The 26,063-nt window shown below is 37.0% G+C and overlaps 1 protein-coding gene across 2 annotated transcripts in view; it reads left to right on the top strand.

Moving 5' to 3' along the window:
- Hap40 (Huntingtin-associated protein 40 kDa) overlaps positions 1 to 26,063 on the top strand; it is a 246,830-nt gene that overhangs the window by 20,395 nt on the left and 200,372 nt on the right. For both annotated transcript variants that reach the window (XM_090387399.1, XM_090387398.1), the window contains exon 2: positions 6,435 to 6,481. In XM_090387399.1, the coding sequence (XP_090243525.1) occupies positions 6,435 to 6,481 (47 nt within the window). The remainder of the gene's footprint in view (positions 1 to 6,434; positions 6,482 to 26,063) is intronic.

A 26,063-nucleotide genomic window follows, 5' to 3' on the forward strand; every position in this document is an offset into this window, starting at 1 on the left:
ATTATCAGCATATAATATAGTTTGGATTTTATTCCTGTTATTCAACTGTATTCCGTTGTTAATTGTTTGTTTCCATTCTTTAATAATTTTATTGATGTAGATATTAAATAAATTTTGTGATAGTCTACATCCTTGTTTGACTCCTTTATTGGTGTTAATTGGGTCTGATAGTTGGCCATTAGAATATTTTATGCAGACTTTTGAGTATTTATATAAAGCTTTGAGTTTTTTATAAAGCTTTGCATTGCTTTCCAGAGTTCGGTTGGGATATTTTCTTCATGTAGAATCTACCAAAGTTTTTCCCAGTTTACATTGTCATATGCCTTTTCATAATCAATAAACAGCAGAAATGTTGGTAGGTTGAATTCTCTTCTTTTCTCCAAAACTAGTTGTAATGAGAAAATGGCATCTATTGTGCTTCTCCCTTTTCTGAACCCACATTGTTCTTCTAAGAATTGTTCACTGTATTTATTAAGTTTATTCTTTAGTATATTAGAGTAAAATTTGAAGCAGTTGATAGCAGTGTTATCCCTCTGTAGTTGTTAGGGTTATTTCTGGAGCCTTTTTTGTGTAAATTGATTACTATTCCTGTTTCCCAATCTTTGGGTATCTGTTGCTTATGCCAATATGATGTTAAATAACTTTAGTAGTGCATTTTTTAATAAGGTTGCACCATATTTAAATAGTTCTGCATTCAAATTGTCTATGCCTGGGCTTTTTCGGTTTTTTGATTTTTGTAATATTAACTCTAGCTCTTCCATTGTTATATTTTCTTCATCTTTGGTTACCACAGATTCATCTTCCAATTCCCTAGTGCCAGAGTTATAACATAGTTTAGAATAGTGTTGCTTCCATTCTGCTTGAAAGATGGAGTTAGTTTTTATTTGATCATTTTTGTCTAGTTGTAATTTCTTAAAAATTTTAAAACCTCTTCTTTGTGGGCCTGTGATATTACTTTCTAAGGATTTAACAAATTTATCCCAGTCATCTCATTGGATTCTTCTGGTTAGTTTTCTGAGTTCTGTTCTAAGCTTTTTATATTTTATGTGTAGATGTAGGTCTTTAGTTTGTAGGAACAGTTTATAGGTCTTTTTATTCTCATTGATTATTTGTTTCAATTCTTCATTCAAGTTCTTAGCCAGTTTTTATTTTTTATAGGTTTATATCCAAGACTTTCTTCGGCAACTCCCAGAATTGATTTTTTCATGTTTGACCAGATTTCCTCAACATTATCATCTGATTTGAGTGTATCTTTCAATAGACTTTCATACAGGAATTTAGTGCTTTCACCTTCCAACAAATGTATTTTTAATTTCTTAGTAGTTTTTGTTGGTATTTTCTTTTTTTTTCATTAAGATAATTTCTTTTTATTTTGAAAGTGCTTTCTACTAGATAGTGATCACTGTCAATTTCACTGCCTCTGAATACTCTAGTTTCTCTAATTTTGTCATTTAAATTTTCATTAATGATAATATAATCTATTGTAGACTTTGTGTTTCTTACTTCCCATGTGAATTTATGGATATTCTTGTGTCTGGAAAAAGTATTTGTAATTTTAAGTTTATTAAAAATGCAGAAGTCTATCAAGCATCTTCCATCATTGTTGACACCGGGTTCGCCTTCTGATCCTATACGTTTGTCTATTGATTGAGCACCAACTCTTGCACTTCTCTTTCTTGATTTCTTGGTGATTCCCTTCTACTTCTGACTCTGTCTGTCTCTCTCTCTCTCTCTCTCTCTCGGTAATGCAGGATTTTTTTTTTTTTGGCTGGTGCTGCATATTCGAGGTATTCATTTTGAGGTATTCATTTTTGTTAGTTTAGTCTATGATTTCTTGTAATTCGTCATAAAATTCTATGGTTTCATCAATGTTGTTTTCTACTGTTGTTTAGATGCCAATGATTGTTATTGTATAAGATAGAATTTTTCGTCTTAATTTCAATATTCTGGGTGATATCCAAGAGTAGTCTAATATTTTGTTTTCCCATTCTTTCTTTATTATAACAACAACTCCCTATAATGCCCACATTTCACTTGGTACACCTGAGTATATCATTATGAAGTTCCCTATTTCTTTGGATTCTTTGTTATTCTTTTTTGTTACATTCCAAGTTGCTACTTTAATGTCCTTATCTTAGTCCTATATCCATTACCTAGGTCATTATCCTTGAGATCATTCCAGTTTTTTCCATTGAGCTTATTTCGAGTATTTAGAGTGGCCCCCGAATAGGTTACTAGCCTTTTGCGGGGTAAGTCTAGTGGTGGGGCTGCGACTTTATAGCCTCTAGAAAGGCTTCAGGTACAGCATTTCCTCTGTATGTGATGGGACAGTTATACCACTGCAATCCCGGTATATGATATCAAAATTATTTTTTGCATCCGGTTCCTTTGTGACTACATCGTAGTATCCGAACAAATTGGTCAGACAAGACTTCCCCTTAAAAAACCCAGGCTGTGTCTGAACTATTACTGCAGTCTTGTCTAGGTGATCCTGCATCACTTCTTTAACCAGTGACTCCATTACTTTCCCCAGAACAGAAGTTAAACTAACAAGTCTATAATTATTTTTGTCACCCTTTGAACCACCTTTGTGAATTGGGGATACATTTGTACATCTCCAGTGCATGGGGATCTCCCCTGAATCTAAGGATACTCTTATAATTATGGCTAAGGGTTTGCTAACTTCTCTCGCTGCCTCCTTCGGGCGCCTCCGTAGCCAGGTGGGAAGGAGCAGCAGTGCGTAGCACATGCTTCTTGATTAGACCGGGGTTCGAGCCCGTCACCACCAAATACGGAGTATGCGGAAAGGTCAAGGAATGACCACCGCATATCCCGGAGCAATATGGCCTTAGTTGCTAATGCTCCTAAAAACCAAATAACAAACAAACAAACAAACAAACAAACAAACTGCCTCCTTCAATGTAATTGGATAGATTCCATCCACCCCAGGGGCCATTTTTATTTTTAACTGATGAGATTCTTCCTCTTGCTCAGATTAAAAACCCAAGAGGGCATAAATTCAAATTGAGGAAAGACAGTTGTAGAATAGATGTGTTGAAATTTGCCTTTAGGCAGCAGGTAGTTGATTGCTGGAACAAACTTTCATTTTTTGTTGTGTAAGTTGTACTGTATACAGGTCTGGAGGCCTCATTTTAAGAAAGTTGTAGAGCTGTTGGAACGAGTACAGAGAAGAGCAACAAGATTAGTGAATGGAACAAAGGATTGCTCTTACGAAGAAAGGCTTAAATTTTGCAAATTACAGTGTCTGGAGAGTAGGCACCTGTGAGGTGATCTGATTGAGGTGTACAAAGCCTTGAATGCTTTGAGCATGCTCAATGCTGATGGGATTCTTCCTCTTGCTTAGAATAATCACCTGAGAGAGCATAAATTCAAATTGAGGAAAGACAGATGTAGGATAGATGTGTGGAAGTTTGCCTTTAGCCAGCGGGTAGTTGATTGGTGGTACAGACTTCCATCATTTTGTGGAAGTTTATAGCCTAAATAAATCTAAGGCTGAGCTGGACAGGTATTTGGAACGAATAGAGGGGTGAAATCAGAGCTTTTTTTTTTTTTTTTTTTTTAATATAAGGAACAACTGAACAAACATTTGGAGCAAATGGATGGGTGAAATGGGAAGTGTTTTTTTTTTTTTTTTTTTTTGTTGATGCTGTATAAGCTTGTTATCTTGCATCATATGTCTCTATTAATGTTAATGCTACAGCACATAATTAGAACTAAGATGATCAGTAGTTGAATCAGCCAATAATCAGGATTCTGTCAGATAAAGTAAGTGGGGCTTGGCAAACTGTAGGTGGAATTGGACATCACTGAGTTTAGAACTGAGATCTCGTGCATTTATGAAATGAACTAGGACATTTAAGTTTGTTCTATTAGTTTGACCATTCACGACATAGTTGGTACTAAAGTAAAATTAGAGAAGGCATGTATGAAGTAATGAAATTTTTGGATATAGAGTAGCAAGAATATACCCATTCCTTGACGTAATGGTTCCTCAATTATGCTCCCCTGCATACACATATTTGGACTACCTCCATACACTATATGGCATGGTAAAGTAGAGGCAACGAGATTATGCACAGCTGATCCAGATGTCTCCTAGATAGTTACCTATAGGTTTGGTTTGGTGGACTGTCTAGCAGCCAACCTGTGTACATCATTTTAGAGCTGTGCCATTGAAATGTAAAGAAGATTGGCCATAAAAGCCCATCATAACTTCAAAAGACATCAAACATGCTGCATAATGGAAGAAATGGGGGGTTGCCTGAATTTTGCTCTGGAGACTAAACATGGGTTTCACCACTTCAAGCCTCCACTAAATAAAGTGGTGGTATTGTACTACTTTGGTGAGAGTCATGTATCACCTTGTATTGCTTGGTAACACAGAGGGATGCCATTCCCCTGTGTGGTGTGGCTGCCACACTTCGACCCCTGCTTATGTTGCTTCACACCTGGATGGTCACCTCTAGTATACAAGGTGCTGTATTTCAGGACTTGCACATTGGGATTATATGCAGGGTTGCTAACAGTTCCATCATCGTGAGGGTGCAAACAGAGGATTTGGTTTCTGCAGAATGACTGGACTTCACTGAAATTCAGTCCACTTGTGTGAAGTGTCACCCGAATATCAGTTACAACAGCATTTTAGATTCTTAGGTAGCAAGCCATAACTCTTTATACTTGAATGTCTGTGACAGGCTCAAAGATCTCAATTACTAGAAGCACTACATCAAACTTTAGAGTGAACTGCTTGGACTTTTCCTTACCCTTACAAAGATTAGAAACTTTTTTGTTTTTCATTCCATAATTCTTACATGTTATCCACTGAACTTCAGGAACAGCAGATTCCAACCTTTTTGTTAACTTCAGTTTATTGGAAAAACTATAATTTACTTCTTTTTTTTTTTTCAAAATCCCTCTCCATTATGAATAAGAAAAATGTAAATGCAGAATTCCAAACTCTAGTACCTTATGGTAAATTGGGTAGTATGGCACATTACACTACTGTAATGAGAAAACTTCATACAACACTTCTTAACCATATTGAATGGGTCACAATATTGGAAGCCATGTTCATGCAAGGATAGGATTTTTCATCTCGTGCATAACTTTCACTCATACGCTCAATTATTTCCCACTTCATCTGAATTTGGACTTATTTACAGTTTCTTCATAAGAGTAGGAGCTGTAAACGTGACAGGTACAATATTTCAATAACAATTTACTTCAATGGTAATAAAAGAGCAGAAATGCTTCACACGTTATTTCAGTTTTTCTATATATTTATCAAATACTGCATTGATAAAAGAAAGCATTACCAGCCTTTTCATTAATTGTGAGTTAAATTTGCTTTACCTTTACTTTACTTTATAGAAAGTAAATATATTTACTTTACTTTATAGAAAGCAATTGAATTTTTGGAATACACTTTCACCTATTGTTGTGAAAGTGACATTTTAACACTTGTGGTAAATATCATTAGGCTGAGGCAGTTATTTCACCATGTTCTGTATGGACAAAAAAGCCTGGTTCAACAGACACAATCCCTCATTTCTGAACTGCATCAAATTGAGGATTTACTATACTGCATTTTGGTAGCAGCAATCCCAAAATAATATACTATTTGGTTAGCATGAAATCAAAAGTGATTGATAAGGGAAAAGACCTGAGGGTGGGGGGGGTTATTATGTAGTCAGTCATGAATTTCTCTGAGTGACACACACACACACACACACACACACACACACACACACACACACACAGGCTACTAGAATGGCTCATGGATTTCTCTCATTGAAATACAGGAACTTTGCTAGCAGGGACAAAGAGGTAATTATCCCATTGTATAAAGCAGTGGTTAGGCTATATATGGAATACTGCATTCCTGTTTAGAAACCTTATTTTAAGAAAGATCTGTTGGAAAGGATGCAGAGAATAGCAATAAGAACTCAATTTAGTTGGGAGCACAAAAGCATGTTTTCACCAAGGAACAATTGGGTTCTGTAAATTGCAACATCTGGAACATTTGCTAGGTGGTGACTCATTTGGAGAGTTTTTGTGTTGAGTATACTAAATGTTTATAGTATCTCTACTCTTCTCAGATGACATGTAAGGGAACATAAATTTAAATGGATGTTTGAAAATGTTTATAGAAGATTGCCTTCAGCCAGAAAGTAATTGAATTTTTGGAATACACTTTCACCCACTGTTGTGAAAGTGAGTAGTATGAATAAATTTAATGATTTGAATAAATTATTAGAAGGGATGGGAAAATGAGGTTTTTTTTTTTTTTTTTTTTTGGATGAAGCTGTATAAGCTCGTTTCCTTGCATCATTTTGTCAATACTATTATATCACTACAGATAATTATTGTTATAACATATTCCAGCTTAAATTGTATTTTATCTTATTAAATAGGAGATTTCTTCGAAAACCAAATGTAGCAGAAGCAAGTGAACAGTTCAGTGAGTATAATTATAGGTAGTTCTATATTAAATTCTGTGTTATTAATTAAAAAATTAAATTCTGTTTATCTGTTAATATTTTGAAGCTGAAGACATATATATCTGTTCCTAATATTGAAATAAGCAGTTTTACTGTTTATTTCAATTTCAGATTACGAACCTAAGGGGGCATAAATTCAAATTAAGGAAAGACAGATGAAGAATAGATGTGCGGAAATTTGCCTTTAGCCAGCGGGTGGTTAATTGCTGGAACAAACTTCCATCTGTCGTTGTGGAAGTTGATAGGTTAAATAAATTTAAGGAGGAACTGGACAAACATTTAGAGGGAATGATTGTTTGAATTTTTTTTTTTTTTTTTTTTTTTGGCTGATGCTGCATAAGCTCAGTCTGGAGACTAGCTTGCTTTCTTGCATCACATGTCACTTCTACTACTACTACCCCAGGTGCCTTTCTTATGTTTAACTTCAACAATTTCTCCTCCAATTTGCTTTCACTTATTACAAAATCATTATGCACCTTGCTACAATTTGATAACCTTCTGGCATTTTCAATCCTTAATAACTCCTCATGTGTGAATGAAGATGCAGAATACTCATTCAGTTTGTTTGCTATTTGAGCAGGATCATCAACAGTCGAACCAACGATATCAAGTGGACCAATCTGATTCATCCCCTTCCTTTTAGAGTTTATATAAGTAAAGAAATCCTTGCTATTTTTCTTAGCATCCTTTGCCAAAGATTTCTCGTAATCTGCCTTCGCCTGCCTAACCTCCTTTGTGACTTGATTACAGACTAGCTTATATCTGCCATTGGCTTCTGTGTCGCCTGATAATTTATATGCATCCCATGCATTTTTCTTCTCTGCCATGAGTCTCATTAGTTCATTTGACAACCATTTAGGCCAAACCTTGAACGATATTTCTTAATAGGTTGATGGGATCTATCCAGTTATATTAAATGAGGCAGCAAAAGAAGCAAGCAAACCCCTTAGCCATAATTATGAAAGCTTCTTTGGACTCAGGGGCGATCCCCATGGACTAGAGATATACAAATGTGTCCCCAATTCTCAAAAGGGGATCAAAGGGTAACATGGGTAATTTCAGACCTGTTAGTCAAACTTCTGTTCCAGGGAAAATAATTGAATTACTGGTTAAGGAAGTGATGCAGGATCATCCAGACAAGGCTGCAGTTATAGTTCAGACACAGCATGGTTTTGTTAAGGAGACGTCTTTTCTGACAAATTTGATTGGACACTATGATATGGTCAAAAAGGAACAGGATGCAAAAAAGCAAAGAATAATTTTGATATTATATACTTATATGATATCAATATACGTATTCTTTGTTATTTAACATAGTACATTGTGTTTTACGGAGATATTAAATAGGTTTAGTAGCATTCATTAGCTTCTTATTTTGAATTTAACCAGCTATTTTTGGAACTTACGACTGCCCGTGTGGCGCCAGTATTGTTGAACTAGCTGCCATATTGTAGTCGATAAGAAAAAGCTTAACGTATATATAACTTGAACTGATAGCGTAAGGTATAAAGTTAAACTAGATAGCGTAATACGAAGCACTGTATTAGCAATCTGTTAGCTTATTATAGTAAAAAAAAAGGTAAAGCGCAGCAATTATCAACCCACAGCAGGATGGAAGCCTCCTCAATTCATGCTGAGGGATCATCAATTAATAAAAATTATTATTAATCTTATTAAATTTCGTTGTTATTTAAATTGTATTTAAATGGAAATCATGACACAGACTAGAGCTGCGAGGCAAAGATTGCTGCGAGACTAGCGAGAGTGCTGTGGCTCGGGGGAGAAAAGAAGGGGGCGATTCTCCAAGTCATCACAGTTTCAAAAAATGTGCGAAATATGAAATGTTTGCCGACCTTTCATAATTTCGTACAAATGAGGATGCCTTTGTGTGTGCTAGGGTCTGGAGTGTCAAGAAATTAGGCGCCAACTCAGCATTCTGATGGGCGTTTATGAGGTGTAGGGTAAAAGCCCTTGAAGAAATTAATATGAGGGGCTCATCAGGCTCTCAGCTGCCCAGCTCAACGACAGAGCTCACTCCTGTGCATCCCACAACACAGAGGCAATCTCCGAGGCAGAATGCGCTGCACCCAAAGGTACTAGTTATTTTTGGCTACTCTATTCTCAGGGAGACAGGGAATATACTATGTAAGAAGGATAGGTGGAACAGGACCAGGGTATGTCAGCCAGGGGCAAAAGTTGATGATGTTGTAGAGCAGATATCATCTTTTCAGGGCACAAAAGGTGATATTGTTGTACACGTTGGAACTAATGACATTAAGAGTAAGTGATCTGTAGATTTACTCAACAAGGTACAGGTCAATGTTGAAAAAAAAATTGCGAGTTAGGGTTGAATGTGAAAGTGTCTGCAATTCTGCCCAGACACGATAGGAGGGAATATATGATGAGAGCCTTGTCAATCAAATACGGCCCTGGAGAGATTGTGCAAGGCTCAAGGGGTAGAATTTTTTTCAGCCTGGTCTGTGCTTGTTGACAGGAGAGCTGCTTCTACAGGGATGAGATACACTTTAAATAGAAAGGGTGCAAGAATATTTGCTGATGCTATCGAGGCACAGTTAGGTGGGCCAGAAAATTGCTAGCATGGGGGATACACAAACTAAAAGGTTAACAGTGGCCGCAGGTAGAGACAAAAGTGATTCTTGCACTGCTTCTATTAGATTGGGCAGCAGACTGGAAAGCAAGATAATAGAGATTTCCAGGACTGCTGGGAGTCATAGAGGAGCAAATAAATACATGGGCTGTGTTAGGGTGGCTAGGACCAGGAACAAGTGAATGTATACTTGCATGTATACCAATGTTAGGAGTATAGTTATTAAATTTGATGAGCTTGAAGTGCTAGTCAAGACATCAAAGGCAGATATTGTTGGGATATCAGAGACGTGGTGTCACGCAGATATAGGCAGTACAGAGTTGGAATTTGGGGAGTACAATGTGTATAGGAAGGATAGACAGGATAGGAAGGGGGGAGGGACAAACAGACTCAACAATGTAGTGTCGAGTCTGTTTGGTGTGAAATAAGCACTGGGAAAGGAACAATGAGAGTAGGTGTGTGTTATAGGCCTAATGAATCTAATGAGTAGTTGTGCCGAGAAATAGTGGGGCAGTAAATCAGAATGTCTTATAATGGGAGATTTTAACTTTCCAGATATTGACTGGAACTTGTGGGTTGGTCACTTGCACACTAGCAAGACTTTTGTGGATTTATTGGATGACTGTTTTCTACAGCAACATGTTCAAGAGGCAACCAGAGGGAGTAATACTTTTGATCTGATTATCAGTAGTGATTCTTCATGCATTAAGAATCTGCAGATAAAGGACCCACTGGGTGACAGTGATCACAATGTATTGATGTGGGAATTATTTAAAGATGTAACTACCATCAAGGCTAAAGGGAAGGGCTTTTGCTTTCGTAAAGGTGACTACAGAGGTCTCAGACAGTTTTTAAATTCTGTACAGTGGGATCAGCTGATGATGTTAGCAACAGTGAATTTTAAATGGGAAGCCTTCGTGGACTTAATATTGGAGGCTTCTAGGCTTTTCATTCCAACTAAGGAATACTGTTCGAGGTTTAGGCCTAAATGGATGTTAGGTGAATTAATGAGGCTAGTGGCAGAGAAGAAGAAGAATGTATGGGATGCATATAAAGTATCAGGTGACATAGAATCCAGAATTTAAAACAAATACACCAACCGTTTAATTAAAATGGTTTAATACCGGAAACTAAAATGAACCAAACGATATTACACTGTAAAATGATATATGCAAGATTTACAAAATAAATATATACGATGAAACTTTAATATACAATAAAATAAATAAATAAATAAAATATTTAAAATACAATAAAGCTAAAAGCGATAAAACATTGACTGAAGCTTTCGGAGGCTTCCGCCTCCTTTCTCAACAACAATGATGTTAAATCAACACATCCTTAAGTAACAGGCTCACGGCACACGTGGTTGACCAGGCGCATACTCAATACTTCTTCCATACGATCCAGAACCGGAAGCGGCTCGGGAGCGTGGAAATATAAAACGCTCGTCTTTTGCCAGGACCACAGCTTCTAGTAGGGGGTGAAATCGAACACCCCTGTCCCTATTCATATTATTGTTCTCAGACGAGCCTATCCACAAACTCTCTAGCCACTTACAGTCCCAGAACCTATGCGTCCGGTCAAGGATGACAGCATTCACCGGGGAGACCTGATGATGTTTCTCCCAATAATGCTGAGCAATGGCGGACTTATTGAACTCTGCGGTCTGTATAGCTCGCATGTGCTCCCCCAGACGGTCTTTTAGTCGCCATCCTGTCTCACCCACATAACATTCCCCACAGTCCGGGCATTCGATCTCATATACGACCCCACTACTGGAATCCCCAGGAATGGGGTCTTTGACCTGAGACAACACTGTGTGCAACTTCCGACCCGGAAGCTGCACACAGCGTGTCTGAAAGTCACGTAGCATTCTTGAAACACGATCTGACAAGCCCGGATAGTAGGGAATATAAACTGTGGCGACTGGAACGGACGATATTTCATGATTAGGCTCCACGCCTCTATTATATTTATCAATCACCCTCTGGGGGTAACCGCATTTCATAAGATCCGCCCTAACTCGCCCAATTTCTTTCTCTCTCTCCTCAGAGGTGCTACAATGTGTCCTAACCCTACCCAAAAGTGCCCTGGCCACGCTGTTTTTATGCTGGGCAGTCTGTGCTGACCTATAATGGGTGTACTGGCTCCTACACATAGGCTTCCTAAACACTGTAGTACTAAGCTTGGAGCCTTCTCTACTCACCATTACGTCCAGGAATGGGAGGGAACCATTCACTGTCGCTAGATGTGGTGTCATTATTTACTTGTATACCCATAGCCCATGGGGTGGAATGTGTAAAGGTGGCACTGCAAAGAGATGATACCCTAAGTGCTAGATCGCACCTAAGTGTAGAGGATATATGCTGTGGTGTAGAGTTATGTCTTTCGAGTACGACTTTGCTGTATAAAGGAGTGATGTACAAACAGGTTCACGGCACAGCTATGGGTTCTCCTATTAGCGCCATTGTCGCAAACCTGGCAATGGAAGAGTTAGAAAATAGGGTTTTTACAAGTTTGGAGTTCCCTATGCGCAAGTGGAAGAGGTACGTGGATGACACGTTCACTTTGGTGCAAAAGGGGAGAGAAGAGGATGTAGTTGGCTTTCTCAATGATTTCTCTCCTTTTATACAGTTCACCTCAGAGGTGGAAGTGAATGGTTCCCTCCCATTCCTGGACGTAATGGTGAGTAGAGAAGGCTCCAAGCTTAGTACTACAGTGTTTAGGAAGCCTATGTGTAGGAGCCAGTACACCCATTATAGGTCAGCACAGACTGCCCAGCATAAAAACAGCGTGGCCAGGGCACTTTTGGGTAGGGTTAGGACACATTGTAGCACCTCTGAGGAGAGAGAGAAAGAAATTGGGCGAGTTAGGGCGGATCTTATGAAATGCGGTTACCCCCAGAGGGTGATTGATAAATATAATAGAGGCGTGGAGCCTAATCATGAAATATCGTCCGTTCCAGTCGCCACAGTTTATATTCCCTACTATCCGGGCTTGTCAGATCGTGTTTCAAGAATGCTACGTGACTTTCAGACACGCTGTGTGCAGCTTCCGGGTCGGAAGTTGCACACAGTGTTGTCTCAGGTCAAAGACCCCATTCCTGGGGATTCCAGTAGTGGGGTCGTATATGAGATCGAATGCCCGGACTGTGGGGAATGTTATGTGGGTGAGACAGGACGGCGACTAAAAGACCGTCTGGGGGAGCACATGCGAGCTATACAGACCGCAGAGTTCAATAAGTCCGCCATTGCTCAGCATTATTGGGAGAAACATCATCAGGTCTCCCCGGTGAATGCTGTCATCCTTGACCGGGCGCATAGGTTCTGGGACCGTAAGTGGCTAGAGAGTTTGTGGATAGGCTCATCTGAGAACAATAATATGAATAGGGACAGGGGTGTTCGATTTCACCCCCTACTAGAAGCTGTGGTCCTGGCAAAAGACGAGCGTTTTATATTTCCACGCTCCCGAGCCGCTTCCGGTTCTGGATCGTATGGAAGAAGTATTGAGTATGCGCCTGGTCAACCACGTGTGCCGTGAGCCTGTTACTTAAGGATGTGTTGATTTAACATCATTGTTGTTGAGAAAGGAGGCGGAAGCCTCCGAAAGCTTCAGTCAATGTTTTATCGCTTTTAGCTTTATTGTATTTTAAATATTTTATTTATTTATTTATTTTATTGTATATTAAAGTTTCATCGTATATATTTATTTTGTAAATCTTGCATATATCATTTTACAGTGTAATATCGTTTGGTTCATTTTAGTTTCTGGTATTAAACCATTTTAATTAAACGGTTGGTGTATTTGTTTTAAATTCTGGATATGTACTCTCCCAACCTTAGAGGCCTTTTTGAAGATAGGTGACATAGAAGCCTGTGGCAGGAATAAACTAGTCTGTAATCAAGTCACAAAGGAGGGTAGGCAGGCGAAGGCAGAATATGAGAAATCTTTGGCAAAGGATGCAAAGAAAAACAGGAAGGAGTTGTTTACTTATGGAAACTCTAGAACGAAAGGGATGAATCAGATTGTACCACTTAACATAGATGGGTTGACTATTGATGATCATGCTCAGGTAGCTGATAAACTTAATGAGTATTTTTGCATCTACATTCACACATGAGGAGTTACTCAATGAGGGAGTGGCAGAAGTTTATCAAACACTAACATGGAGCTAAGTGATTTTGTAATAACTGAGAGCAAAGTGGAGGAGAAATCGAAGTTAAACATAAGGAAGTCACGTGGCGTGGACGGAATCTATCCAGTTATATTAAAGGAGGCAGCAAAGGAAGTAAGCAAATCCTTAGCCATAATTATTAGAGCTTCCTTGGACTCAGGGGAGGTCCCCATTGACTGGAGGTGTGGAAATGTATCACCAATTCACAAAGGAGGTTCAAAAGGTTTTTTGTTTGTTTTGTTTTTAGGAGCATTAGCAACTAAGGCCATATTGCTCCGTGATATGCGGTGGTCATTCCCTGACCTTTCTGCATCCTCCGTATTTGGTGGTGAAGGGCTCGATCCCTATTCTAATCAAGGAGTGTGTGCTACGCACTGCTGCTCCTTCCCACCTGTCTGGTTCAAAAGGTGACACAAGTGACTACAGACTTGTTAATTTAACTTGTGTACAAGGGAAAATAATGGAGTCACTTGTTAAAGAAGCATTGCAGGATCATCTAGACAAGACGGCAGTAATAATTAAAACACAGCATGGGTTTGTTAAAAGGAGGTCTTCTCTGACCAATTTGATCGCTTACTATGATGTGGTCACAAAGGAACTGAATGCCAAAAATAATTTTGATATCATATACTTGGATTTCAGGAAAGCTTTTGATACTGTTGCACATGGAAGACTGCTGTACAAATTGGAGGGGTATGGCATTAAATGTAAGCTGCTAAAATGGATAAAGGGATGGTTGAGTGGGAGATGACAGAGAGTGATAATCATTGGGCGCTGCTGTTCGTTGACAAATATTATTAGGGGGTTCCCCAGGGTTCGGTGTTGGGCCCATTGTTGTTTTGTATATTTATCAATGATATTGATGAAGGTATATCAGGTTTAATGTCCAAATTTGCAGATGATACAAAGTTGGCAGAGTTGTTAACGGCAAAAGACAGTATGCTAGTCCAACTGGATCTAGATAAGTTGGGAAAATGGGCTGAGAAGTGGCAACTGAAGTTTAAAATTGACAAATGCAAAGTACTGCATATAACCCAAGAGAAACATACTAACTGTGTGGTACTACATGCAGGGAAGTGGAAAAGATCTGGGGTTAATTGTGCAGTCAAATATGAAGTTTGCTGAGCAGTGCAGATGGGCTTCCAGGGCAGGTCATGGAGTGTTGTCAATTATATCTATGAATTTTGCTAGCAGGGACAGGGAGGTGATTATCCCTTTGTATAAGGCAGTGGTCAGGCCACACCTCGATCATTGCATACAGGTCTAGACGTTTCATTTTACGAAGGATGTAGAGCTGCTGGAATGAGTACAGAGAAGGGCAACGAGATTGGTGAGAGGAACAAAGGGGGTACTCTTACCAAGAAAGGCTAAAGTTCTGAAAATTTCAGTGCCTTGAGAGTAGGCACCTGTGAAGTGATCTGATTGAGGTGTATAAGGCCTTGAATGGGTTGAGCAAGCTGACTGCTGATGGGATTCTTCCTCTTGCTCAGACTGAGAACCTGAGGGGGCACAGTTTCAAATTGAGGAAAGATAGTTGTAGAGTAGATGTGTGGAAATTTGCCTTTAGCCAGTGGGTAGTTGATTGGTGGAACAGGCTTCCATCTTTTGTTGTGGAAGTTAATAGCCTAAATAAATTTAAGGCTGAGCTGGACAGGCATTTGGAATGAATGAAGTGGTGAAATTGAAAGGGTTTTTTTTTTGTTTTTTTTTGGCTGCTGCTGCATAAGCTCGTTTTCTTGCATTGTAGGCCTCTACTAATGCTAATGTTTTTATTTTGTTGTTCAATAATATGCCATAATGGCGAAAAAAGTTTAGATTTTCTCCACTTGAATCCCATGGGAGCTTGAATCTTTCCCGAAGTGGAGGGGATAACCTAACCTTATTTCTTTAGAATCATGGGCGGACCAGTGCATAACTTGTTCATTAACAAAATATTAATTTTTTCTTACATTATTTTTAAATTTAAAGACACTTGTGCAGATACATATATATCATAACATCAATCAACACCTCAATAGCTATTCCGTATATATATATATATATATATACAGTGGATTCCGGTTATTTGGGCCACCGGTTAATTGGGGCAGCCGTTTATTTGGGGCAAATCTTAAAAAACACAACCCAATCGAGAAAATAGCCAGGGTTTACTTCGCTTAATAGGGTCAACATGCCGTTTAATTGGGGCAGAAGTCCGCTGCACTGGAGATTACCCTACGATTTTCTCCAACCGTACCACATGGTTCAGTCAGATTTGTGGAGCTCACAACCATAAAACAATAAAAACAATTAGCAGTCACCTGTTTATTGGGCTTTTTTGTTAGTGCAATCTATCATAAACGAATAGTAAACTCGATCTTATTGAATTTTCGATAATACCGACAGCTGGAATTCTGTGGGTTATTGTGGTGAAATGTGTTTACACTTCCATGGAATCTTCAATCATATAAAAAAATAAATTTTCAGAATCTTCTCTTCATTCCTATTTTTAAAGCTTCGTAAAATTGTTACTCTGTTCTCACTTGTGCGTATCACAAGTGAGAACAAGTGTGCATCACGGCACACACAAATTGCAAGTAACAAATTGTTACTTGCAATTTGTGTGTGCCGTGTTCTTTGTCATTGATTCATCATTTTACTGCTTTAAATTTTAACCCCCACCCACAAATGTCAGTGAACAGAATTGTCAACTAGTTAGTATGTACATATTACAGTACGTATTAATTATTCCGATTATCACGTATATTCTTCTGATTTTCACATATCATTTAATTTTTTAATTGGTAAGGTAACAAAGGGTAAATTTGTGCTTAATATATCTTTACTTTTATAGCTGTGGATAATATTCCTCCTATTTTCGCTAATTAGAATCGCTGTTTAATAGAATTAAAATTCAATTCACAAACGTGATGGATCACAATGACCGGCGCTTATTACACATCGTACAGTGAATGGTACTTTATCATAACATGATTTGATTGTACAGTGAACCAATTGTAAAGTGGGGGTCCATTGTATTTTTAACTTTTTTTATGTGGAACTTCGGATAATTGGGGCAGCCGCTTAATCGGGCCAAAATGCACTAGTCCCGATGTGTCCCAATTAACCGGAATCGACTGTATATAAAGAATCTTTCTTTCTTTCTTTTTCTATTATTTCCCAACCTAACGTTTAAGTTTAGGTCACGAAATATAAGGAAACCTTTTCTTTTATTTCCTAACCTATCATTTAAGCTCAGATTATAAAATACAATGAAAAATAAAGAAACCTTTTCCTTTTTTCGTAACCATCCTAAATCTATAATACAGTAAAAACACTCATCAAATCCAAAAATCTGCTTTTAATAATGAGAAAAAAACATAATGAAGAACATAAAAATAAATGGAACGAAACTTTTTCAGAAAAAAAAATTCATGAATACAAATCATACAGTTGGACCTGAATAGCAATTTGAGTAACAATATTGTGAAAAGTATCTTCATGATTTTTCCCATATATTTGATGCCACATGGATTCATTGATATGGCCCATCAGCATATTATTATTATTATTATTAGCATTAGCATTAGCATTAGTAGAGGCATATGATGCAAGAAAGCAAGCTTATTCAGCATCAGCCAAAAAAAAAAAAAAAAAAACCTCTCCCATTTCACCCCTCCGTTCGTTCGAAATACCTGTCCAGTTGAGCTTTAAATTTGTTTAGGCTATCAACTTCAACAACAAGTGATGGAAGTCGGTTCCACCAACCAACCACCCGCTGGCCAAAGGCAAATTTCCGCACATCTATCCGACATCCGTCCTTCCTCAATTGAATTTATGCCCTCTGAGGTGATTATTCTGAGAAAGATGAAGAATCCCATTGGCATTGAGCATGCTCAAACCATTCAAAGCCTTATACACCTCTATCAGATCACCTCGCCGGTGCCTAGTCTCCAGACTCTGTAATTTGCAAAACTTGAGCCTTTCTTCGTAAGAGCAACCCTTTGTTCCATTTACTAATCTTGTTGCCCTTCTCTGTACCCGTTCCAGCAGCCCTACATCCTTCTTGAAATGAGGCCTCCAGACCTGTATACAGTACTCAAGATGTGGCCTAACCATTGCCTTATACAAGGGAATAATCACCTCCTCATCCCTGCTAGAAAAATTCCTGTATATCATTGACAAGACACCATGAGCTACTCTTGCAGCTCGTCTGCACTGCTCAGAGAACTTCATATCTGCCTGCACAATTACCCCCAGGTCCTTTTCATTCTCCACCACTGTCAGTGTAGTACCGCAGAGTTGATACATTGCTCTGGGGTTACTGTTACCCATATGTAGTACTTAGCATACATTATGAGCCATATGGTACAAGGCAGCCTGAGGCTTATGCTGCATTAGCCAAAAAAAAATTTCTGAGTCACCCTGAGAGAGAGAGAGAGAGAGAGAGAGAGTCAAAAGTATAAGGGAATTACCAAGAAAAAGAAGAATGATGATATCCAGCTCAGGACCCTGGGTGTGCCAAGCCCATACCCACCAGATGCGAGCCTCTGAGGTTGTGTTTACAGCTGCCATTTACTCTTTTAGTTACACTTTTTAGTTTCTTCCACTGGGTTTCGATATTATTCGTATGTGCTCCTGTATGTGGATCTACAAAATGTTCCTTGTGTTTCACCATTAAATGTTTGTAATTCTTTTTTTCTAAGGCCGTAATACAGCTATATCCACACCATTCATCTGTTATGATGGTAGTATTTTTCTTCACTACTTTTCTAATACTGTGCAAAAGAGTTTTTACTTTCCGATTTTTTTATCAATTTCATGAAGACGAATTTAGATTCTCTTTCGAACACACCAAACACCCATTTCTTCTTAGCAGTTAAATTTCGTCCTCTGTAATGTTTTGATTTTACCAATACAGTTTCGTCTGCTTCTACAATTTTCCCCCATCCACCCAACTTAATGGGTTTTTTATCAACTGCAATTCGCAAATATTTCTTAGTTTTTTATAATACTTAATTGCTGTCACTTTCGAAATCTCCAGATGGAATGCTGTCATAGTTACTGGTGTGCACGTTGACCAAAAAATGTATAATGTACATTATCTTTTTCACTGGAAGTTTTGTATTTTCCATAAAACTATGTTTCAATAAAGAAACTCGCGAAGAACATTTTTTACAACACCAGAACTTTCCACATGACTCTTCGTTATTCAATTAGTTGGAAATAATCATTGCACTTAAAACAGTACAATTTCGGTCTATTAAATTTAGTTTTCATCAATAAATCAAGCAATGTTTTATTTTCCTCACAAATTTCTTCCATCTTTAAAAGATTCATTGCTATTACCTGTTTACCGTTCATTACAAAACTATTATGCACCGTTCTTTACTGGTAAATACACATCATAATGCCAACCGATGACTACACAGTAGCTTGTTGTCTGTCGTGCCACCACCAATCATTTCATCGTTTGCCATGCCTACGTGTCCATCAATATACCCTTCTCGATTTCTGCTCCAGACCAGTAACACCTACCATCTGTTTACCGAGCGAGTAGCACTAGAGTGCCGTGTCGGGAAACTAATTTTCCACTTAAGTTAGCCGACGGTTCTCGTGTTGGCTTTCTTTACCTTAATCAAACAAACATCAATTTTAATATTCATAAATAAAGACTAATTGAAATTGTGTTTATTATTAAATAGTATTGTTTTTAATTACAGAGAAATAAATTGTGTTTAGTATTAAGTGTATTGTAGTTTATACAAGCATATTAACACAAATAATATGCAGGTATGTACTTATATTATTTTTTCTCTCTAATATTTCTTTTGTTTTTTGAATCTATCTTTTTATCAAGTTATTGAGAATTTAAAAAAAATAGGAGGTAGATTTAACTCATAACTGATATAAAGTGCCCATTGTCTAATGGTCCCAGGGTTTCCCCATCTCCACTCTCACTGATATAGCGAGTGATTGTTATAATGAGAAAATTTTGTCAGTCCCTTGATGCTCGTTATAACCAATTTGACTGTAATTACAGTAAACCCCCGTTATTCGCGGTATCTGTATTCGCGATCGCTGATTTAATATAAAATGAAACCTAAAAAATGTGAATTTTAAAGCGCCGTGACTATTTTCCGCCATAAAAAACATGGGCGTGGCTAAAATGATCTTTCCCGGTCAAAACAGCGCTCAGTGGGGAGGGGTGACAAAATCGCGAGCGTAGATTTCTCGCTAATCCTTGTTCAGTATGTGTTATGCGCTTGTCATGGAAGGTTTCGTCGTTTGCTTTTAATTTATATGTTTATAAATTGAATAAATTTATCAATTTATAAATTGATATGCTTACAAAAATGATAAATCTACCGTTTTGCAGTGTAAAACAGACTTTTTCGAGTGTGTTAACGGAAGAAAGTGACTTTATTGTGGACAAGTTCTTTCTAACCCCTACAAAAATATGGCTACGAATAAAAAGAGAAATGTGAAAATATCAAAGAAGGTGATGACATTAGCGAATAAAATTGAGTTATTAGACAAAATTTCTAATGGTGAAAGTGTCTCCTCAGTAGCAAAACATTATAAAATCAATGAGTCAACGGTACGATCAATCAAGAAATCGGAAGAAAAAATCCGCCGTAGTGTCTGTGAAAACGCGCTAATTGCTTCAAAAATTTGCTCTGTAACTCGTGATGTTAAATTAGAGAAAATGGAAAAAGCTTTAAATCTGTGGATAGAAGACCGAACTCAAAATAAAATTCCATTAAGTTCACTCATCATTCGCGAAAAGGCAAAACTCCTTTATCAACACTTTAGCGAAACTGGTGATAGCACTGGCGGGATGTTTTTTTTTTTTTGCTAGCAAGCAAAGGCGCTGGTTTGAAAGATTTGTTTGAAATTTCTATAAATATTATATTTAATATTAAATTGTTTCTTATTTTCATTTCGATGCCATATGCTTGCATTTCACTATGTACTGTCTATGTACATAGTCATATTATGAAGGTACATATAACACATACATAGACAAAATTTTAGACTAGTTTTTCTTATATATTTCATACTTTGGAACTGAACCCCTTTATTACTATGGGAGCCATAACTCAGTATTCACGTTTTCGGTATTCGCGGCATTTCTCAGGAACGTAACCCCCGCGAATAGCAGGGGTTTACTGTATTTTCATTTTTTACTTTATGGTTCAAGACAGCTTTTTTGTATATACACCTAATTCTGTTTTTACACGATAGATACGTTCCTGAAAAATACGTGTAAAAAAAATTCGTGTAAAAAAAGACATTGTATTTATGGAAGAAAAGAAGATTGGTTCCGGATCTAAAAAAAAATCAGTAAAAATAATTAAAAAAAACACATAAAATATTCGTTTTCAGCTTATTATTTTATTTCAACAAAATACACATGTAATAATATGTAATTAAAATGTACTAAAATAAATTTGTATGCATATGAAATGAAAAAAAAAATTCTTCATGAACAAAAAAAAATCTGTTTTACACATAACAAGATTTTATTCATTTTCACTTTCTGATAATAAATGGCGCATACGTTTGCGTACGACTGGAATATTACTTCCATCACTAGAAATGTTGTGGACATCGTCTTCTTCCTCTAATGAAATTCTTTCTGTGATCTCTTCAGCAAAATCAGCACGAGTCTCCTCTGGTGCTGATGTTTCACCGGTTTTACGAACGAATTCAGTTATTAATCGTTGTGTTCGTGTTTTGGTTAGGCCGTTATATAATTCTCTGTAAGAGGCTGTCAACAACTTCAGTTCACGTTGAAACTTCCCAGCGCGTTCCTCATTAGGGTCATGTTTGACAAAATGATTACCTAATTTTCTGGCCAGTTCCAGACCTTCTTTTATTAAATCTGCATTTAGAACAGGATCATTTTCTTCATTATCACTACGTTCTGTGGGATAAGGAGTCCCAAGGACAACCTCCAATATTTCATCTTCGCTTAGGGCTTTGTCGGTTAACAATTCATCAATATCTTCAAACGATAGATCATCGAATCCTTCTCTACCAATTTTGTGTGCCATTGTAATGATGTTGGGAAATTCGGTCGTATTAGGGATGATGGGATCTTTGCTTTTTACACATTGTGGCCAAACCGCTTTCCAACACGCATTTAAAGTTGCTGGTTTTAATTCAGTTAACGCTAATCCAACTTGATTGATACAATCCATAATTGAGAATTTCTTCCACACATCAATGACTGTTAGTGTTTCATCATTCAGTTTGTCCAAAACGTGTTGGAATGTTCGTTTTACGTAGTATGTTTTAATTGTCGCAATTATACCTTGGTCTAGCGGTTGTATCAAAGATGTAGTATTAGGTGGCAGAAATAAAATTTGTACGTTTGGGTGTTCCAAGACAGGATGGCCGGGTGCATTGTCAAGAATCAGAAGAACTTTAAATTCGAGACCTTTCAAATTCATATAACGTCTGACTTCTGGGACGAAACATTTGTTGAACCATTCTGTAAAAATAGTAGTGGTCACCCAGGCCTTCTTGTTTGCCATCCAGTGAACAGGCAGTTTATTGATATCTACACCTTTCATTGAACGTGGGTTTAGGGCTCGATTTACCAGCAGTGGTTTCAACATACGATCTCCTGAAGCGTTGGAGGAAAATAATAAGGTCACACGATCCTTAGCTACCTTAAAACCACCAGCAGTTTTCTGCGATTTGGCTACATACGTTCTGTTCGGCATTCGTTTCCAGAAGAAACCAGTTTCATCTGCATTCCACACTTGATCAGGAGTGTATCCTCCATCTTCAATAATTTTTGCAAGTTCCTGCGGGAATACTTTAGCAGCCGATTCATCTGCAGATGCAGTTTCACCTTTAATTTTTATATTATGAAGAGCATTCCTTTTAAGAAATCCTGTCATCCAACCTGTACTCGCAGAAAATTCATACTTTCTGTTTAACTGAGATGAAGTGCTTGGCTCCTTTTCTTTAATCTGTCTGTAAATTCTTAGTGCTGTTTGCTTGATGGTATTTCCATCTACTGGTACTCTTTTTTGTGACTGATCTTCTATCCATATTACCAGGGCCTTTTCCATTTTTTCCTTGACAATATCTCTTGTATATGATGATGAATTAACACTTACTTTTGTTCCAGAACATACCGACTTCCTAATTGCAGCTTCATTTTTCTTAATAGTTCTTACGGTAGCTTCATGTACATCAAAATGCTTTCCTACAGACGTAGCCCCTTGTCCAGTTGCAAGACGATCTAAAATTTGAATTTTAAGTTCCAAAGAAATCGCTTTCCTTTTCATTTTGGTAATAGGCGAATTATTCTACATTATATAAGGGCTACCGAAAAATATCTCAGTTATAATTAATAAAAAAAGGTATGAAAATTTTGTAAACTTACAATTTATTGACTATCGGCAAAATTAATAAATTTATATGTGCACAAATTTCACTAAAGATTCTTTCACTTTGAAATAGAGGTTACTACTACATGTCTGCCGAAGATACAATGCACGAATACCGTAGATGTGCACCACATTCTATAAAAACGTTGATGATTCATAGATACCTAGACGTAAACATTGGTAAGCAAAAGCACGCGTTTCAAAACGCATACACTAGCTGTTATCCAATCTATTGATGCGTGTAATATAGAAATGATACTAATATGCCACAAATAAAAAAAATTTTCTTAGAATTTAGGCAAAAAAAAATTCATAGAAATCGTGTTATATCAAAATGACTCGCGTAAAAAGAGAATGAAATATTTATTTTGAATTCGTGTTAAACCAAATTCGTGTAAAACAGAATTAGGTGTATTTAATACTAATTCACTGACAATCTCGTTACCACTCTGTCGCACAGGCAGTTAAATAAAACTGTTGTACAGTAATACCCCGAAGTTACGCGATAGGTGGGTCCGACGAAAATCGCGTAAGTCGAATTCGCGTAAGTCGGGGTACAACGTTGCATATAAATACATATAAATTTTGCTTAATTGGGACCAAGGACTAACAAAAACACTAGTTTAGAAGAAAAATATTAATAAAATTGATTGCAGTTCTTTATACATATTAATACAAAATATGTATTAAAAAAACAAATGACTTACGTAAAAAAGTTATTTCGATGTCGATGGCTTCATAAAATCTAACAAATTCGTCTGACGACATAGCGCCTTCTTTTTTTCACGCAGAATTTCGTCGTAGCAAGCTAATAATTTTTTTATTCCTTGCTTTGTAGCTATAACGCGTTCTTCGTTGGAGTCTATGTTTTCTAAAATTTTTAAGCCCTTTACAATTGAGCCCTTTTCAATTTTCAACCTGTCAAGTTTGCAATTGTCATGTGCTTTTCACCGTTGCTTCATTTAGGCCTGTAGCACGTGCAATATCACATTGTCTTTCATTTCGCTCAAAGCGTTTCACAATTTCATATTTTTTCTCTATCGACAGAGGCGGACTGGCCATAAGCCTTACCGGGGAAACCCCGGTGGGCCGGTGTGATTTTGGCCATAAACCATAGTATGAGGCCACTATAAATTTTCCCGGGTAAGAATTTTTGATCAAGTCCGCCTCTGTTTATCGATAATTGCTTTTCTTTTTCTCTCTGAATCTGCAGTGTCTTCACCAGGACGCTTTCTTTTCACACCTTTTAATTAAGTATTTTACTCATTTTTAGGGAATAAAGCGCAATTACAAAACGAGGAGGCACGCTTGATACACATAAACAAATCTGCGCGCATGTAGCAACTGAATAAACAACACCATAAAGGCAGAGATACACTATTAACACCTCACATTTCTAGGGGTTACTACCATAAAACAATAAAAATCCAGTTGCGTTTCTGCTAGTGAAATCTGTTATAAACTGGTAGTACACTCGATCTAATTGCATTTGCGATTATACCGATAGCTGAAATTGTGTTGGTTTTTACATTATTATGGTGAAATGTGTTTCCCCTTCACTGATATAAAAAAACATAAAAGCAGCAAAGTTGAATTTTCTTCATCTTTCGCTCTCATTCTCCGCCGTCGCACCATATATCAATAACATATGAAAAACGACCTTGAAGATAGTGGGCGGCAGTGTTGCCAAACGAAAAAATCAAGAACCGCGTAACTCCGAGTTCGCGTAAGTCGGGGTAGCGTAAGTCGGGGTATTACTGTATCTAATTTGTAAATGCACAAATATAAAGTTATTAATGTTGAACAAATTTTTACATTGTAAGAAAGTCGCAGAAAAACTAGTAGGGAACCAGTACGAGCCCTTAGGAAATGGTATTTCCAAAGGGAGACTAGTAAAAACAAAAGGTACACTAGTTTACCGAAATGAGCGTTACTTCTTAGATAAACAGAACACCTGCGAAAGTGGGATAAACCCAAATAAAATAAATCTACAGTCGGACCTCTATATAACAAAATTGATTGTTTGCCTAAAAAATAAAATTTCGTTATAAAGAAATATGACCTTTTCCTCAATGAAAAATAATTCAACATTCAGAAACACAGTAAAGGATGATAAATAAATCAGAAATAAGTGTGAAGAAATAAGTTTTCCAACATTTCAAAACAATTTATTAACACATAGCATATTAATTTACAATATGTTATGTATTAATAAACATATTAACATATTAATTTACTTATGTATTAATAACAATTTATTAATACATAAATTTTTTTTTTCATATGTACATGATGCGCACAGTATTGAGAATTATTTTGAAAAATATTTGGTTATCTTTTGTTGTACACTGAATTTTAGTGTACATCAGTCATTAAAAAAATATCCACATTTGTTTTAACTACGGTTACTAGATCTAGAATTGAAAGCTAGGACAAAATAATAAAAAAACTAGGTCATTTTTAGTTTTAAAAATGAAGACATTTTAAAATTTATATTTATTATTAAAAAATTACGATGCATATTTATCATTACTGCCAATTATTTTCAGTAAGTTTGGATTACAAAGTAAGTAATTATAAAATGTTTTACAATCCATTTTGAAATTAAAACTGAAAATAAATTTGCATAAGTAACCAACAAAATACTATTCACAGTATTTTGTAATACTATTCACAGTATTACAAAGGCACCCCAGGTAGTAGTAGTGGCATGTGATGCAAGAAAATGCAAATTTACTTAAATAGGGTTACCAGACATCCTCGTTTTTGAGGACATATCCTAGTTTTTAGGGCATCCTTGGACGTCCTTGCGGTTTTTACACTTGTGTTCTAGTTTTTTGTAATTTAAAAAAATCATCATCTGATCATAAAATGAATTTTCACTAAATATTCTGTGCATTGTACCTTCGGTCAATACAACAGAATAAATAAAAACAATGCACTGGTTGCATTAAGTAGACTGCATTATCCCAAAATTACGTGCCTCACTTGCACACCCCCTAGAGCCGGCCCCGACTTTTGGTAACATAACGGGTAACTTCTTGCTTAATTTTACCGCAGTAGACTTTTCACAATAAAACACCTATTGTTACTGTCTTCACACCACTTGACATTATTTCCAGATGAAATATTGACAAGTACTTTTCTTCGAATCGAAGCAGAAAACATTCTCCACTACCCACACTGTAATGGATTGCTTTCCACGCAATAAATTATTACTACTGTTCAGTGGCGTAGCCAGAGGGTCAGCAGGTGCATTGTACCCTCCTGGTTCCGAAATCTAGTATTGTAGTACATGTTTAGAAAAGTAATACCACAATATACATTGCGCAACTAACTTAAATATTTATTCAATGTGTTTAAAAATA

This window comes from Mastigoproctus giganteus, chromosome 13, assembly GCF_048544385.1.
Source record: "Mastigoproctus giganteus isolate SK-2022 chromosome 13, ASM4854438v1, whole genome shotgun sequence".
Classification (NCBI taxonomy): Eukaryota; Metazoa; Arthropoda; class Arachnida; order Uropygi; family Thelyphonidae; genus Mastigoproctus; species Mastigoproctus giganteus.